General features: G+C 41.7%; 2 protein-coding genes across 2 annotated transcripts in view; both read left to right on the plus strand.

Moving 5' to 3' along the window:
* Window positions 1–4,435, plus strand: part of LOC144059654 (uncharacterized) — an 18,038-nt gene extending 13,603 nt beyond the window's left edge. Inside the window, exons 12-17 of the mRNA XM_077578896.1 lie at window positions 523–965; window positions 1,545–1,723; window positions 2,141–2,204; window positions 2,278–2,477; window positions 2,660–2,748; window positions 3,817–4,435. Of these exons, the coding sequence (XP_077435022.1) occupies window positions 523–965; window positions 1,545–1,723; window positions 2,141–2,204; window positions 2,278–2,477; window positions 2,660–2,748; window positions 3,817–3,915 (1,074 nt within the window). The 3' untranslated portion in view covers window positions 3,916–4,435. The remainder of the gene's footprint in view (window positions 1–522; window positions 966–1,544; window positions 1,724–2,140; window positions 2,205–2,277; window positions 2,478–2,659; window positions 2,749–3,816) is intronic.
* Window positions 4,436–5,252: 817 nt separating this feature from the next.
* Window positions 5,253–15,264, plus strand: part of mrpl11 (mitochondrial ribosomal protein L11) — a 53,675-nt gene continuing 43,663 nt past the window's right edge. Inside the window, exons 1-2 of the mRNA XM_077577922.1 lie at window positions 5,253–5,407; window positions 13,255–13,308. The gene's annotated coding sequence lies outside the window, so the exon portion shown is untranslated. The remainder of the gene's footprint in view (window positions 5,408–13,254; window positions 13,309–15,264) is intronic.

Below are 15,264 nucleotides of genomic sequence, written 5' to 3' on the forward strand. Positions count from 1 at the left end.
CTAAAATACACACAAAGTAGAAATAAGTGGGTTTAAAAAAATAATAATAATAAAGAATCAGTGTTTCCACAAACTGATAGAAGTAGAAAGCTTTAATTGCATTTAATAAGTGTACAGTAGATGTAGAAAGTGAACACGCGCCTGTTAAAATGCTAACCACAATAAACTGTATTTAAGAAACAAATGTGCAAATTACAACTTGCACTATTCAACTCAGGAAAAAAAAAATACATAAAAAGAAGCAGGTTGGATAACTCAGTTGAAGCACGTTTCGCTTTTATTAGAACATACAAGAAACATGCACTTGCCTACTAGTGCACACTTTTGACTCACATTTGCTGACGTCGAGAAAACATTACTTGGAAAGAAAAAATAAGTTCTACTATTGTGCTGAATTTGTAGACTAACTAGTGAGGATCAAGAGTCTAGTAGATTGACCTTAAACGGCTTTCCATAAAGAGTCGTAATGTGTCTAGTTTTAGTCTCTCCTGCTTAAAGCGAAGACGATCCTTTCCCTTTCAGAGCTCAACCCCACCCACGGAAACCTCGAAAGAAATCATCGTCACAGCTGCAGAAGGTTCGGGCAACTTCCCCGGCTCCTCAGAGACGAGCCGCGTCTTCAGCGGCGTTTCGCTTCCCACCATCGTCATCTCGTCGTGCGAGACGCCCGAGGGAGACGACGTCGAGGAAACGCCAAAGGAGCCACGCCCGTCTTTAAGCGCCGACTCCCCCGTCGGAGGCTGTTCCCAGGAGAAGGCGGAGGATTCCGACAACCCTTTAACGCACTTCAAAATGATCATCAGGGGACTGACCCGATCCAGATCGCAGGATTCTCTGGCCTCCGCCAAAAACCACAGCGACGAGGACCCGTCCCCGTCGGAGGACGCCACAAACGGCAGTCGCGAAGGAACCCTTCACGGGGACGATGCCAGCAATGGCCCGTCCTGGTTGCATTTCACCGCCAGGTAGGTCGGCAGCTCCACCAATCAGGAGAGCACGTTAAGAAGGCAAATGTGGGGAGAATTGACGGCCCGCCACGTTTAGGATTTGTAATTGCTTTTAGATGCCACAAGATGGTAGCAAAGTTCTTCATTTCACCATCAAGTATTTATGACACGCAAAATGTGTATATATTCTACGTTTAGTTGATGCCCCAGTGAAGGGATAAATTGGGTAATCGCGGGAAATGCACATCAGGTGTACCGTGCATCAAAAAACATGAAAAATTATGATTTATAATGCGAGTCAATGGGCCTAAATGTGGACATTTTTACTCATGTGTACTATAAACATTTCTTTCCCACATATAATAATGATAATTTAAAAATTTTGGACGGTGCCATTTTGAACTTGTTTTGGACAATTGGGTGCAATTTCAACTCACTCAGTGATTTTTTTTTTTCTCATATGCTTTATATTTGATATTAATAAAAAAGTAAACAGCCAAAAATTGGACACTTTTCCTACAAGAGTGGATTTTCTTTTTTTCTTACAACAGTCCAAAGTGAGAATAAAATGTTGCCTTTGTTGTATTGCTTGTGAAGGGCCAAGAAGGAGAAGATGAGCCCCAGGTTGTCCTGTGGTTCTGCCAAGTCTAAAGGGAAGGAGCAGGCGGTCTCGGGTTCGGGCAGGGGAGACGAGCCGCAGCCTGCCAGGAGTCAAGGAACCTGGGAACAGCTGGAGGCCACCAAAGCCATTTTTGATCTGCTCAAAGAAATTTCAGGTTTGTTCCTTTTCACAGTCAAGACTCTACGGCCATCGAGCCCAAAAAGTCATCGAGCCCAAAAAGTCATCGAGCCCAAAAAGTCATCGAGGGCTTCCTCCAAAAAATGGACTCCAATCTGGAGAGTTTTGTCAACATGCGGGAGATTTACACCTCGCTCGTTTACACCTCAAAGGCACCTCGAGCGTTTAGTCAACTTGCTGCTGTTTTTAGACGGCTTGATGTCAAAAAATGTCGTTTGTGGAAGGTTTTGTTGTCCTTTGGCGACAAGTGACAGCTGGAAGTCAAACCGCGTCAAGCTGTGCTGTCACGAGAACGCTTGCGTGGGCGTAATTGCGATGACGACTTGACTGTCGAGTCTCAAGGCATCATCACGACATGCTCAACAGCACGCTAACGCTCTTGTTGTCTTCATAGGAAACTCCATTCTCATTAACATATTTGACGCCATTTTGAAACCCGTCATGCCCATTTTGAAAAAGTGAGTGCACGCTTTACTTCCCCGCTGCCTGCACGCTGCCATGTGTTGACGGCGGCGTCGTTGCTCTGCGCAGGAAAGTCAACTCCTTCTTGAACAAGATGAACCCGAGCGAGGAGCAGATGGCGGCGTACATCCAAACGCTGTGCGACAAAGCCTGGCCGCAGCAGACCCCCCCCGCCCCCGCCGCCGCCGCCTCTCTTTCAGCGCCGCCTCGCACGGATGACGAGAAAAGCGAGACCCGCGAGCGAGCGCACAACCTCATCAGCACTCGATGTACGCGCCTCAATGCGAGATCAGCACTCGCGACCCGTCGCTGCAATCACTCACTCATTACTCACTACTGCCATTTGTATGTAGTGGACGACGTGGATCAGTCCAAATCTCCATATAACGATTATTGTAGACAAAATGATTGAATGATTCCCATTTGAATGTTTTTCCCTCCATCTTGGTAGATTCGCATTTTCTGGTCCTCAAGAAGACGGACATGGAGAACGTTTTTAATCTCTTTCAGGACGCTGAGGAAAACAAAGCACTTGTTTACGTAAGTAAATCGTTTTTTTAACTGTCCGCTTTACTTCTAGCATTCAGTACAAATGTGCAATGCCAATTTATATTTTAAACTTGTAATGTGTTGTCTTTGTGTTTGTTTATATGTTCAATAAAACCATAAACCAAAAAAAAAAAAACAATGCAAATATGGTCCGGTACAGAAGCATATGAAAGCTATTTAAAGCATTTTCGAAGTTAAATTGTGCATATTTGTGCTGACATAAAGTACATGCTGGGGCTGACCGATATGGATTTTTTTTTTTTTTGTGGCTGATGCTGAAATTCTCATAACCGATTAATTGCCCAATCATTTAAAGAAATATAATAAGAAAAAATAATACATTCTTAAAAGGAACCCCGACTGTAATGACAAGTTTGCTGTGTGTTATTTATTTGGTTGTTACTAACATAACTATGAGATAAATTTTTTCAAAAATCATTTCCAGTTAAATAAATTTTGTAGAAACTTTATTTGGACGTATGCCGCCGTTGTTATTTATGTCGCAACACATTCAGTGCGTTGTGACGCCGAGCAATGTGAAGCGCCGTATTAAAGAAAGCAAGGTTAGCCTCGTAGCGTTCCTAAAGAAACAACATGCGATGGGGAGAGTCACCCTCCCCCCCCCGCGCCGCGCTCTCGTCATTCACCAGACGCATTCAGGAGTTTTGATCGTCCCTTTAGGAACGCTTCGGAGGCCCGATCTTTACCGATTTTATGAAAGCTAATATCAGCCGATGAAATCAGCCTGCCGATGAACCAGTCGGGTTCTAATACATACACACATGCACAGCTCTCGTCTGTTCTCCTCAGAAGACTTTCATGTCTGTCTTAAGGTTTCACTGTAGGGTTTTAATCGATGCTTTGCGTCTCAAATCTTGGCCTGAGGGTTCAAATTGGGCTTTGAAGCAAGGTTTCAAAGTCGATTTTGAATACTGGGTCAGGTTTTTGAGAAAGTAATGAGCTTTCAAATGAGGCTCTCAACCCGAGTTGAGCCCTCAAATACTAATTGCTGTCTCTGTTCCAATCAGGAATATCATTTTTTTTGTGTTTTGTTTTCAGATGCTCCTGTCATTCCTCCTGCGAGAATTATTTCCCCACGAGCATTCCCTGAATCGGAGTGCTGCCGCCTTGCAGAACGTGACCAACCTCATCAACTGACCTGTGAAATGACCTTTTAATGCTGCTTTCTTTTTTTTCTTTTTTATATATACACACATATATATATATATATAATGTATAATTATTTATTAAACACTGTTAAATGCCTTAAAAAACTTTCAAAAACGTTTCAAACCTCATCGGTGCCAGTCATTGTGATAGTTTTTTTTTAACCTCAAATTAAAGATGAATGTGAATTTTGCATCAGATTTAGTTTTAAATGAATAATCGCTTGTTTTGTGGGATTCTTGTTGTGACACGGAGATTTTTCAACTAAGACATTTCATTTCTTCCACATTTTTGCTTTTTAATGAATATTTTGGTGTCACTTTTCCACAGATCAGTCGGTTGACTTTTTGTACATTTTCCTGATTGACAGGACTTATTTCCACCAAGAGATGATAAGGTTACAAATCACATGCAGAAAACTTGAAAAATGTCTAATGTGAACTGTATTGAAATGTCAACATTTTCAATTTTGTTGTTTTTAATAAAACCGAATTTCCACATATGGCCGTTATGAATTGGATCTTGAATTTGAGATTGATGATGACAAGAACGTGTTGTCATTTGCAACCCAATTAGAATTTGAAGCACATCATGTTTCTTTTGGATGTGAACAATTCCATTTGACGTGCCTCATAGTTGAGCAGAGGAAACCATGATTTATTTAACACGTTTCATACCCACAGGCAATCCCTATCCAGGCGAAAAGTGGAACAAATGGTACGAAAAAATACATGAAGTGAGCCTGCGCATGCAATGGAGAGTAACAAAACAAAAGCATTCATAATAAACGAGCATGAGCTCATCTCGTTTCTTCCGACACTGGACAGAACCTAGGGCAACGTTTGATTGATTTATTTTTTTGGTCCGGAAATCCCCCAGCCAGTGCAGTCATGTTGACGCTTTTTAATTAGGGAAATGTGCGAGATTTAATTGCGGGATTATTTAGGTTCAGGTCACTGGAGGGAGATTATTAGAAAGCAACCATTATTAAATTTTCATTCGTTTTTGTTTTGCTTCTGTGGCCAAGCAGCAAATTTCCAACTTGTATTTGTAAACTTTTTGAGGGGTTCAAGTAATTACTACAAATATCCAGCGGGCCAATACAAAAATGTAACTAAACAAAAATAAAATAGATCAATTAATAAATGATAAATAAAAGTAATACATGTAAATAATCAACCACATTTAATACATAAACAACGCAGTAAACTGCAAATGCCCCCCGGACTTTTGAACCTTCCTTAAACCGTTTGCTTTAATTGAAACAATTCAGTTTGCTTGCACTTGATAGATCTGCTTGTGAATGGAAATGAGCAGTAAGCGGGAAAGTTGCAGTTCCTCCTCCTCGCCTGCCAGTGGCAGTGTGGAGGTGATCAACTGCAATACACGAGCGTGGTACTGATCCAACATGGCTGCGCCCTGAAGGAGAGACGGAGACGGAAAGAGAAATAGGAATATTGTGAAAGCACGGGACGACGAGCAGGTACGTCCTCAGCTTCATATCGTATCTGTTGTGCTGTACGCCGCTCGCTTTCTCCAACCTGAAAGCATCCGTTGTGGGTTCATTTATTCGGTTTGTGAACGTGACGGCGACGTCCGGCGTGTGACGTCCAATGTGACTGAACTGAAGCGGCTCGTTGAGTTGCAATTGGAAACTGGACGAATTTTAAGAGATTAAGTAGAAAATTGTTTTGTGTTGTGGTCCCCCAACCCCCTTCCATTTCTAACTACGCACTTCAAATTTGAGGAAACTCTGAGAGATGACGGGAGAATTATTAAAAAATAATAATAATGATTTTCTTACCTCAGTTTAGTCACAAATTTAATGTAAAATGGGGAGACTACGTGTCCAGTGAAAGCCTAGGTTCTGAATTCGCCTAGTCACAATTTTTGACTTTTTAATTTTATTTAATATATATATTCTCTGTTTATCGCATACAATCTTGCTAGGGCTCCAGAATTCAAACTAACTTTTTTTTTTTTAAGCTACGAACACAATGGGCCCTGACCTGAAGTTTTTGGTTTACATTTATAATATTTAAGAGAAGCACTGTAAGTAGACTTGTAAACTATAAATAAATACACACCACTCATTTTCACTATACAGTATTACTAATAAATGGGCTGAAGTGTTGTTTTATGTTGCTGGCGGTCCCAGAGTAAAATTTAAAGTGTTTTTTTTTGCTTCTCTTGACGTGTTGCTAATAGTAACCTGTGTTGTGTAGCTTTGTCAACATTTATTACTGTGTGAAAATTAGGGATGCTCCGATAAGGGTTTAATGCTGCCGATACCGATACTGATCATCCGTGAGTAAAATCAGCCGATACCAACGCCGAATCCGATCACATTATCTGTATTTTTTCCCTCAATTTCTGATTGTGTACATGGTAGATGCACGGTGTTGATACTTTATGATTCTTTCTGTCTCAAGTATTTTGCCGCCATCTTGTGCAAGCGGTAATGGGGTGTTATTTGTGGATTTTTGCTATTTGCTGCAGGGCTTATTTCCAATCGTCTGCCAATAGCTTATCGACTCGCACCATTTTGTCTCATTTTCTGCTTTACATCACATCTCTTATATTCTATTACTTTTCATCTCTGACTGCTCTTGCGTTGTCTATTCAAGGGAATCTTTTCATGCCATGGCTAGATTCTTCTCACTTTTTACCAATTATCATAAATTCCTCCTCCCTCCTCTCGACCTTGCAGTCCTTTATTGAATATTGTTAAGGTGAGTAAATGAAGCCCTAAGAGGAGCGGCGGCATAATTCATGTTGAGTGCCGGCGATGATCATTTGAAAAGTTTATTAGAAGCATTCGGAAGACGGAAAAATGCAGTGGGACGAGGCCAAGAGACACGACGGCGGTGACGCTTTGAACGCGTGTCACTAGAGGATGCTGGAATTCTTGTACATCTGTTGTTGCCTTTGCTTTGCGAAGACTTGAATGCGCTCAAGGCTTTTAAATCGACGAGTGAATGACATTCTATCGACACGTCGTCGCTGGCGGAGATAGTCAAAGTTTACAGCGGACCTTGAATGCAGCGCGTCAAAACGTTCTTTTTCATCATCATCGTCATCATCATCATCATCATCATCATCATCATCATCATCATCATCATCATCATCATGTTGTTAGACAAGCCAGAGATGTGGCCTTCTGGTACACGAGGTCCATGTACTACTAGTACTGTGTTTGTCCTCACTAGTAAGACATTTTGCCGCAGTTATAGGACATTTGTGTTATGTTTTTCCTAATTGTGCTATTTTTCACCAACAAGTTTGAAATCAAACCTTAAAAGTAAAGTACTGTGCACTACTAATGCGACCAGGCACCACTATAGGCATCTTTCGCACTAGTAGCCTCCTATGACATTAAAAGTGTCACAATATCGTCGTCGTCATGCCACGATATTAAAAGCAGCACATCTGTTTAAAAAGTCAGGTGGATTTCCATTTGCGCGTGTTCTAGCACCCTCTAGTGGCTAGTTTTTTAGTGCAGTTTAATTTTCACAAGGCATGTTTTTTGCCTACTATGTTTAAAATCCACACTAATGGTCAGATGATGGGGAACGTACGTTCCTCAATATCAAGTGTTATTTGTAGGTTGTTTATATGCATTGCTGTTATGTACAAAAGCACAATATTGTGCTTTTTTTCCCGTATGAGTTCATTTTTTTTTACAATATTGTGCCCTTTAAAAAAACATTTTTAGATCGCTAACCTCCCCACAATATCGTGATAATATCGTATCGTGATGTATGGATATCCTTTCATCCCTACTAGGAGTATTAGTAATTATTTACCTGTAGTTGTAGTAATTATTGGATATCATAATTCTTGATGCAAAATATATTAGTGCATACATACTTCCATGTTTAGGAGCCTACCAGTGTGTAAAACATACCGATTAGTTTAGGTTACTAGTCTAGCGTAGTTATTGGCCAGTAAGGTTTGATTTCATGCTAAAAGTGACACTAGCACTAGTAATGGCCAGTTGTTCTTCTCCATCATCTGCGAAAAATTGTACAAATAAGTGTACAATAAAAACAACAAAGGTCCCAGCATTGACCCCTGTGGGACACCACAGGTAATTACATTGATCAACACTCACCCGTTTGTACAAACTGCTGTTCACGAGATACGACTTGGCAATGGTTTTCCCTCAGATGGCAAATTTCTCCAATATTGAGACCAAAATGTTCCATGAAATGTCAAAAAGAACGCCGCGGAATACGCTGTGTTTTCAAACGTCTTTTGACACCCGTGGGGCCGCCGTCACACGTGGCCCGGCGCTTGGTGAAGAAGAACGCCGCCGCCTCCGAGGGAACTTGATAATGTCAGAGGCTTTGTGTGGCCGCGCGTCGCCCCGAGATGACGGATTCCTCTCCGCAGAATTGCGCCGCCGAAATGGCCCGCTGGATCGCGCTTCATCTTGCGCCGTCCTGCCCCAATATGCTCACCTCACTTTCATCTTCATTTTGCACCTTGGATAAATCCCTTGCTATGTGTAGGATTAATTTCACTCAACCTGCCGTGCGTCAGCACACGTTGACGATGACGACTATATGTCAGCAACACGTCCGTCTGCCTGAAGAATGCAGTCTGCCGTGTAAAGATAAATAAATAAATAATGTAATTATCTTTCATGAAAGCCCACTAGCTTAATGCTAATGTATATGGCGAAATGTCTATGATGGGCTAATGGAAATTTGCATCGATGTTACAGTAATTGTAATTCAAGCAACTAGTACTTGCAACACAACAGAAATGACGACAATACTCAAAGGACATATCGTTACAATGGTTCGTTGAGAGGCGAGTTTCAGTTGGATTGTGATGTTTGTACCTCAAATCACTGTTCCCCATTGAAATGACTTGAAACGCCGATAATCCGTTCCAGCCTCCCATCAACTACTAAACAACTCTACAAAAATGTTTGTAATATTTACTTTAATGAGAAAAATAGCATTCTTATTATATGGTGATTTATAAAAACATATAATAATGACATCATTAAGTCAAATTTAAAGAAATTCAACCTTTTTTGCCACGTTATGCTTCAATTCAGTAGGCATGCTGCTCCTGGTGTGTGCACCTTGGCCACCTGAGGTTCAGTATAATACACACATACAAGATGTTCTGTACATGGAGATGGCTAGTAATTGCCTTTCTTCACAGAGGATAAAGAATATATCCCAGTGGGCTAGCATAATGCTGGCATCAGGCCAAAACCTTGTACCCCCAAAATCGAAAAAGAGAGTGAGACATTTTCAACACTTAAGATTGGTCAATAATTTGTAAAAAAAAAAAATGACACACACTGACCAAAAGTTAGTAATTTGCCAAATTGTGACTTATGAGGTTTCGGCCGGATGCCAGTGATTTATTAAAAATAAAAAAAATAAAAAAGGATGCTGTACTCTTCTTTGTTATATATATCAAATTTTGACGACATTAACTCATTTGCTTCCAAAAACATATGAATACGTTTTTTAATACTTTATCCAAAGACGTATATATCCATTTTATGCGTTTGAGCCAATTTGGTGATGTCACGTGATGAAAGTTGACGCCTGAAGCTATTTTCTACTTTGAGGCCCCCTTTTGCATAAAATGTTGTTTGAGCTGCACTTTAGGGCGTGTTGACATTTTGGAGATTCCCGTTTGTTTCGTTTTCCCGAGAAAGGCGTGTCAAGCGCCCGCCATGCTGCTGCTCATCCACCACACTCGCTGTTTGTCAAATTTGATGGCGGGGGAGGAAAAGTAATTCGAAGATGGCAGTAAAGAAAGCAGCCATCCCGGGGAGATGACGCCTGCATGGTTGATTCAAGTTGGGGGGGGGGGAGGTGTGTGTGGGGGGGGGGGTCCTTGTTTGAACTCAGGATGCACTGACGGGCGCCCAAGTGTTGCCGCTGTAGTCAAAACTTTTGTGCCGAGGAGCCACGCGCCCCCTAAATGTTTTATTCCTCTGCCGTGCTTTCCTAACAAGCAGCAGAGCAGTCAAGTGGAATCGCACACAATGCGCACAAAACATTCTTCTTCTCGTGGCTTTTTTTGGGACCCGAGCGCATGATGATGAGTTTGAGGGGCCGACCTGCGATCGTGTTTTTATGACTCAAAAGCACCCAATTTCATCTCGTGTCTTAGGAGTTGAATGGTGTTGCGTTCGCTTCCTAAGAGGCGCGCTGGCTTCCAGCAGGATCAAAATGTCCTCTCTGACACCAAAGTTGGTGAAAATGTCAACGTTCCTCAGTGGGAATCCTAAGAATGCAATGAATTGAAGGAACATGGCGGAGAATATCCATCGAAGCCCTCCTGTTGATTTATTTACTGCGGTCTGGAGCAACACAAACAAGAATCGGAAAAGTATCGACACCATCCATCAGGCATGCACACAATCGTCAACCCATGTTGCAGAGACGACTCGTTTCATTATTTAAGCCTCTTCAAATGCGGCTCATCAATAGCAAACTAGCACGCCGCTGTTGCCACACAAGTCATTGATACCCGTTTTTTAACCGCCGCCGATTGTTTATCTTGGCCAAACAATACGCAGCCGCTTCGCTAATTATACAACCACCGTCTGCTTTTTCTTCTTCTTCTTCATAAATCATAATCAAGAGTGCTCCGTTAATCTAGTTTTGCTTTTGCTCACTTTTACGCCAAACAACACAAGCTGTTTCCTCCCAAGTCCTTCTTGCGTGTCTTCAGCCGGCGCGACCTCTGAACTATAACGGCACAATTTGCAAATGATTGCATTTTTGGCATCGTATCTGACCAAACAGATGACGTCATTTTGATCACCCCCAAAAATACGCCGGTGATATCGTGGGAGGGACGATACGGAACACCCCTAATCCTGACGTCACCTGACGTCACGTGACTATTTCTCGGAACTAATTAATTGTGACACAATGGCGCGGAGGGCTAAGACTAGCTTTTTATCCGTCGATTTCCCGCCATTTCAAATCGATTCCAAAATTCGTATTCATTTGCCATATGAGTAAACTGAGCTAAGAGCTTGCTAGTGGAACATAGTCAGCTCTCAAGTCAAGTTGCACGCTGCATATTGATGAGCAACAACAACAACAGAGTTGAAAGGTGCCAAAGATGGAAGGCAAAAGCAACAAAGTCTCCTCGAGCGGCCGGCATCGTTTGAACTCGCTTGTTGTGTTGGGCCGCCCTTCAGCCCTTCAGCCCTTCAGCGCTCGCCAGCCGTCCCATCAGCACAAGCCGCAGCTCGCCAAGGCTAACGCGGCGCAACAACGCACCATCGGCTTTAGCGCCCGCTCGCCGCCATTTACAAGCCGCCACCCCATAATATATTCCTGTCTTTGGTCAGCGTGTTAAAAGCCCGTGGCCCTAATTAATAAACGCCTCCCCTCTAAGCAATTGCGATTTCCCAGAATCCCCCGCTGCCGGCGAAGGTCCCTCCCTGCCCTTCCGTCCATCGAGCTGTCGGCGGACATTTCGTCTTCAAATCTCTCCGTCATTCGTTGTGTCTCTAATGACATTCAAGCATTTGCGCAAAAGATGTGCCGGGACGCGGGATTGCTTTTTCTCAGTCTGTTATTTGTTGTTTTGCCGGCGGTATCCAAGGACAACAGCGCGTCTCCGGGGCTTTGTGAGCCCTTTTCTTTCTCCTCCTCTCTGCTTCTTTCAGCAGCAAGCCTCAAATGTGCCCGTTTATTGTGCCGTGACTCAATCCAGCCATTTTCTCTTGTCTTAATTCCCTTAAACCAAAATGTGTTTGGGAGATAAGGACAATATTGGGCCGCTTTTTCTTACCATGTCAATAAAATGAATGGCTGCGTGTAAATTGGTTCTCACGGGCATGATTTATTTTGAGAAGGTAACGTCTGAAATGGAATTTACTGGTAATACTGAGTGGGGATGAAATAAATGTCCTTGAGGAAAATGCACAACTGTTATTCGATACGGCACAACATTTTTCCCACCGGAAATACAGTCAAGCTCCGTTCGTCATCAGAAAAGTTGTGAAAAACAGACCACATCAAAAATCGTCCTTTTTTTATTTTTATGAGGCTTTTTAGAGCACTTTTGGACAACACATTGCACAACGCATTATAATCAGTGGTGGGCAGTAACTGGTCGCTCGTAACACATTACTGTAACTTAATTACTTTTTACAATAACTAATAGTCTTAAGACATTACTTTTTGAAATACAGTAACTCAATTACAATTACAACATAGTGTGTTAGTTACTTGATCAATTATTTCATGTAATTGTGCTGACTGCTGTGTTCTGTACTACTTCCTGTTTACAATGGATTGCCGCTGCCGTACCAACGAAGAAGACGTATTGTGGGCGGGTATCGGATTCGGCAGTCAAGGCGGGCGCAAGAGGAGTTTTTTGTGTCATGGATTTACGCTCATTACTTGACTTTAGTTGAGCAGAAAGGAACCGTGTATGTACTTTTTTTGTTGAAGTAATCATCAGAGTAATTGAGTTACTTCTAAAATGAAGTAACTAGTAGCTAAATAATGACTATTTTTCAGCAACGAGCACAACACTGAAATTGGATTTTGTTTGTTGGACAAAATTGGACTCTGATGTGTTTTTTGGCCAAAGTACAACCAGGCTTCCGTTGGAGTTGCTTCAGAACTCGTTATTGTCGACACGAAAAGCGAATGTGGATTTTGGGTCCAGTAAAAACCCATAAAACGGTCGCTTCAAAAAGATGAACCAGTGCGAGTTGACTTCACAGTACGTCAATCAGAGATGCCAGATATTCGAGATGGATTATTTCACCCTCATGTTTAGGGGGGGGTGCTAATCTATATTTTTAATCTTTAAGGCAGCCCCTATTGATGAGTCCAGTAAGCGTTTCGTACAACGTGGATGAAACTTGCACTTTTTGAATATTAATGCGGCTGAGCTGGGAAGCAAGTTTTATTTATTAAGCAGCCGCTTTCGCTTTCATCGCTTTCATCTTTTTGCTTTACATTTAAAGTCAGACACAGCGCTGGGAAAAATCACTCGGAACGCACGCTGAGCACAGCGGCCGTCACCTCAGCGGCTGCAAATACTACTTTCCTTTTTCGGGCAGGGGGCTATTTTGTCCGTGTCAGTGGCATGTGGATTTCGCTACTGTCCGGACCCCCTGAGGAAGCTTGCAGGGTATCTGGTCTGCAAAAGCCACTGACAAAAAAGTGAACAACCAGCTGCCTTGTCTTCTATTTGACTTGAAAGGTCATGCTTGAAATAGAGATGAACATTTTATATCAGGATGATAGCGACAATGTAAGCTAATTGAATGTAGCCTATGGTTGCTGGTTCTAACGAATTGTAATCCCTCCGCAGGTGGTCAAGGATAGCCGGAGCAGCGGGTCCAGTTTTGCTTTATTGAAAAAAACGGTAAGAAAACAAACACATTCAGCATGTTTGTACGATTATCGGCTGGGCCAATTATCGGCGCCAATATTTGGCATTTTGACAAATATCGGTATCGGCCTTTTTACCAATTCGAAGTTGCTAACTCACTGAGCAGTGAATGCTTGCGAACGTAGCCACATTTAGGGTTTTCAACCGGATTTTGAGGTTCACAGACAGTTTTTGTAAAGATATTTTGAACATATTCCGACAATTTATTTACCGTCTACAAAGATCTTTTGAAACCTTTTACAAACCCTGACAAAAACTCCAAATTCGCTACATTCGCAGGCATGTGTCGCTCAGTGAGATACAGGGAACTTTTCGTTGATGGATTCATTTAAATTTCCATTTTTATAAAAAAATAATAATAATTCTGCTGACACTGGGAACTCCCTGCACTTTTTATTTTGAAAAATTAAGAAATGATGTTGAAATTTTGGAAGTTTATTATTTATAGTAGAAAACTTTAGGGAACTATTTACTGCAATTTTTGAAAACTGTCAATTCTTTATATGTTTAACATTAAAAGACAAAGTAATTTTTTAAAATGTTGACGCTAATATTTTCTCATTTACTGCAAATAAATATCTGCTTGAAATATCTTTTATCGGCCTCGTTGACTGCTAATAGTCGTTATCTGCCTTGAAAAACCCCCCATATCGGTCTATCGCTAGCTTGTACACGAGCTGCCGACGACCATCTCGCACATCAAGTCAGTCAGTACGCAGACGTCAGTTAACAGCCAGTCAACTCTGCACTCCTATTTGCTGACGCCCACATCACTCACCAAACCGAACACTCTTAAAGTCAGCCACTACAGCACAATGTGACGACGGTGAACCCAAATTTGAATTGTCGTGAACATTAGCAACTCTGCAATGCACATCAACCAAAACAGATTGTCATACATATATATATATATATATATCTGGCTTGACTTGTGCTGCTTTTCTTTCTCAGTGAACAAATGTGGCCATCATCTGCGCTTGATTCTTCCACGTATGTCGTCATTTGCCGTCTTCTTTCTCTTCTTCTGCCAACTGCCAACTTTGACTACATTGTCAGAACTAGACAACTCAAGAAAGATTTTCTTGCTTGTCAAATTTCACCTGAAGGGCTGGGAGACGTTCCAGAAACGCAACAATTTTGTATATACGCAGTAAAGTCGGTTTTACATCATGCATAATCTACTTAACTACCTTTGTTATAATACTTTATTATATTGTTAATAGTCGTCCAGTCTTCCTACTGTCAGCAGGGCGAGCTTCCTTCCACATGTTCAATTAAAAGATAATTCTTCCCCATGGTCAGCACAGTGTATGTCCACCTCTTCAAATCCAAATTGCATCATTCATTGGCTCCGTCGGTGTGCAGGAAGCCATTAAACGCCTCTTACAGAAACTGAGATTACAAGAAATTGCTCCCTTGCCCAAAAATTCTGAAATAATGTCATCTGGTAAAAAAAAAACAAAAAACAGGAATGTCGTTGACGTAGGTTTCAATTGGCCAAAAGTGGCCGCGGAAGAGCCAATTGGATGTAAACTGAATATTAAATCGATATATTTAGAGCAGAAGCTGGAAATGACAAAATCCAAAACAAATCCACCTTGGGAAAATTTTGTTACATTTTCCATGAACACGTCTAAGGTTCGGTGAGTCAGTCTCAGGGGTTCGCTAATGCTAACAAAAGAACGTGGTTGGACGAATTATGCACAATATGAATTCGCATGCATACGGAACGTATGGTGTTCCACAGGGCTCAATTCTGGGGCCTCTGCTTTTTTTCAATACATCTGTTGCTCGTGAGTTCCATCTTCAGAAAACAGCAACGGTTACGCTCCCTCTTCATTTTGTTCACCAATAAAGCCTACTCCTTTGTCTTGAATTTTGAAAATATATTATTTTTTTTTTTTGTAATAAAGAAGGTTTTGATGAATG

This window comes from Vanacampus margaritifer, chromosome 10 (assembly GCF_051991255.1).
Source record: "Vanacampus margaritifer isolate UIUO_Vmar chromosome 10, RoL_Vmar_1.0, whole genome shotgun sequence".
Lineage (NCBI taxonomy): Eukaryota > Metazoa > Chordata > Actinopteri > Syngnathiformes > Syngnathidae > Vanacampus > Vanacampus margaritifer.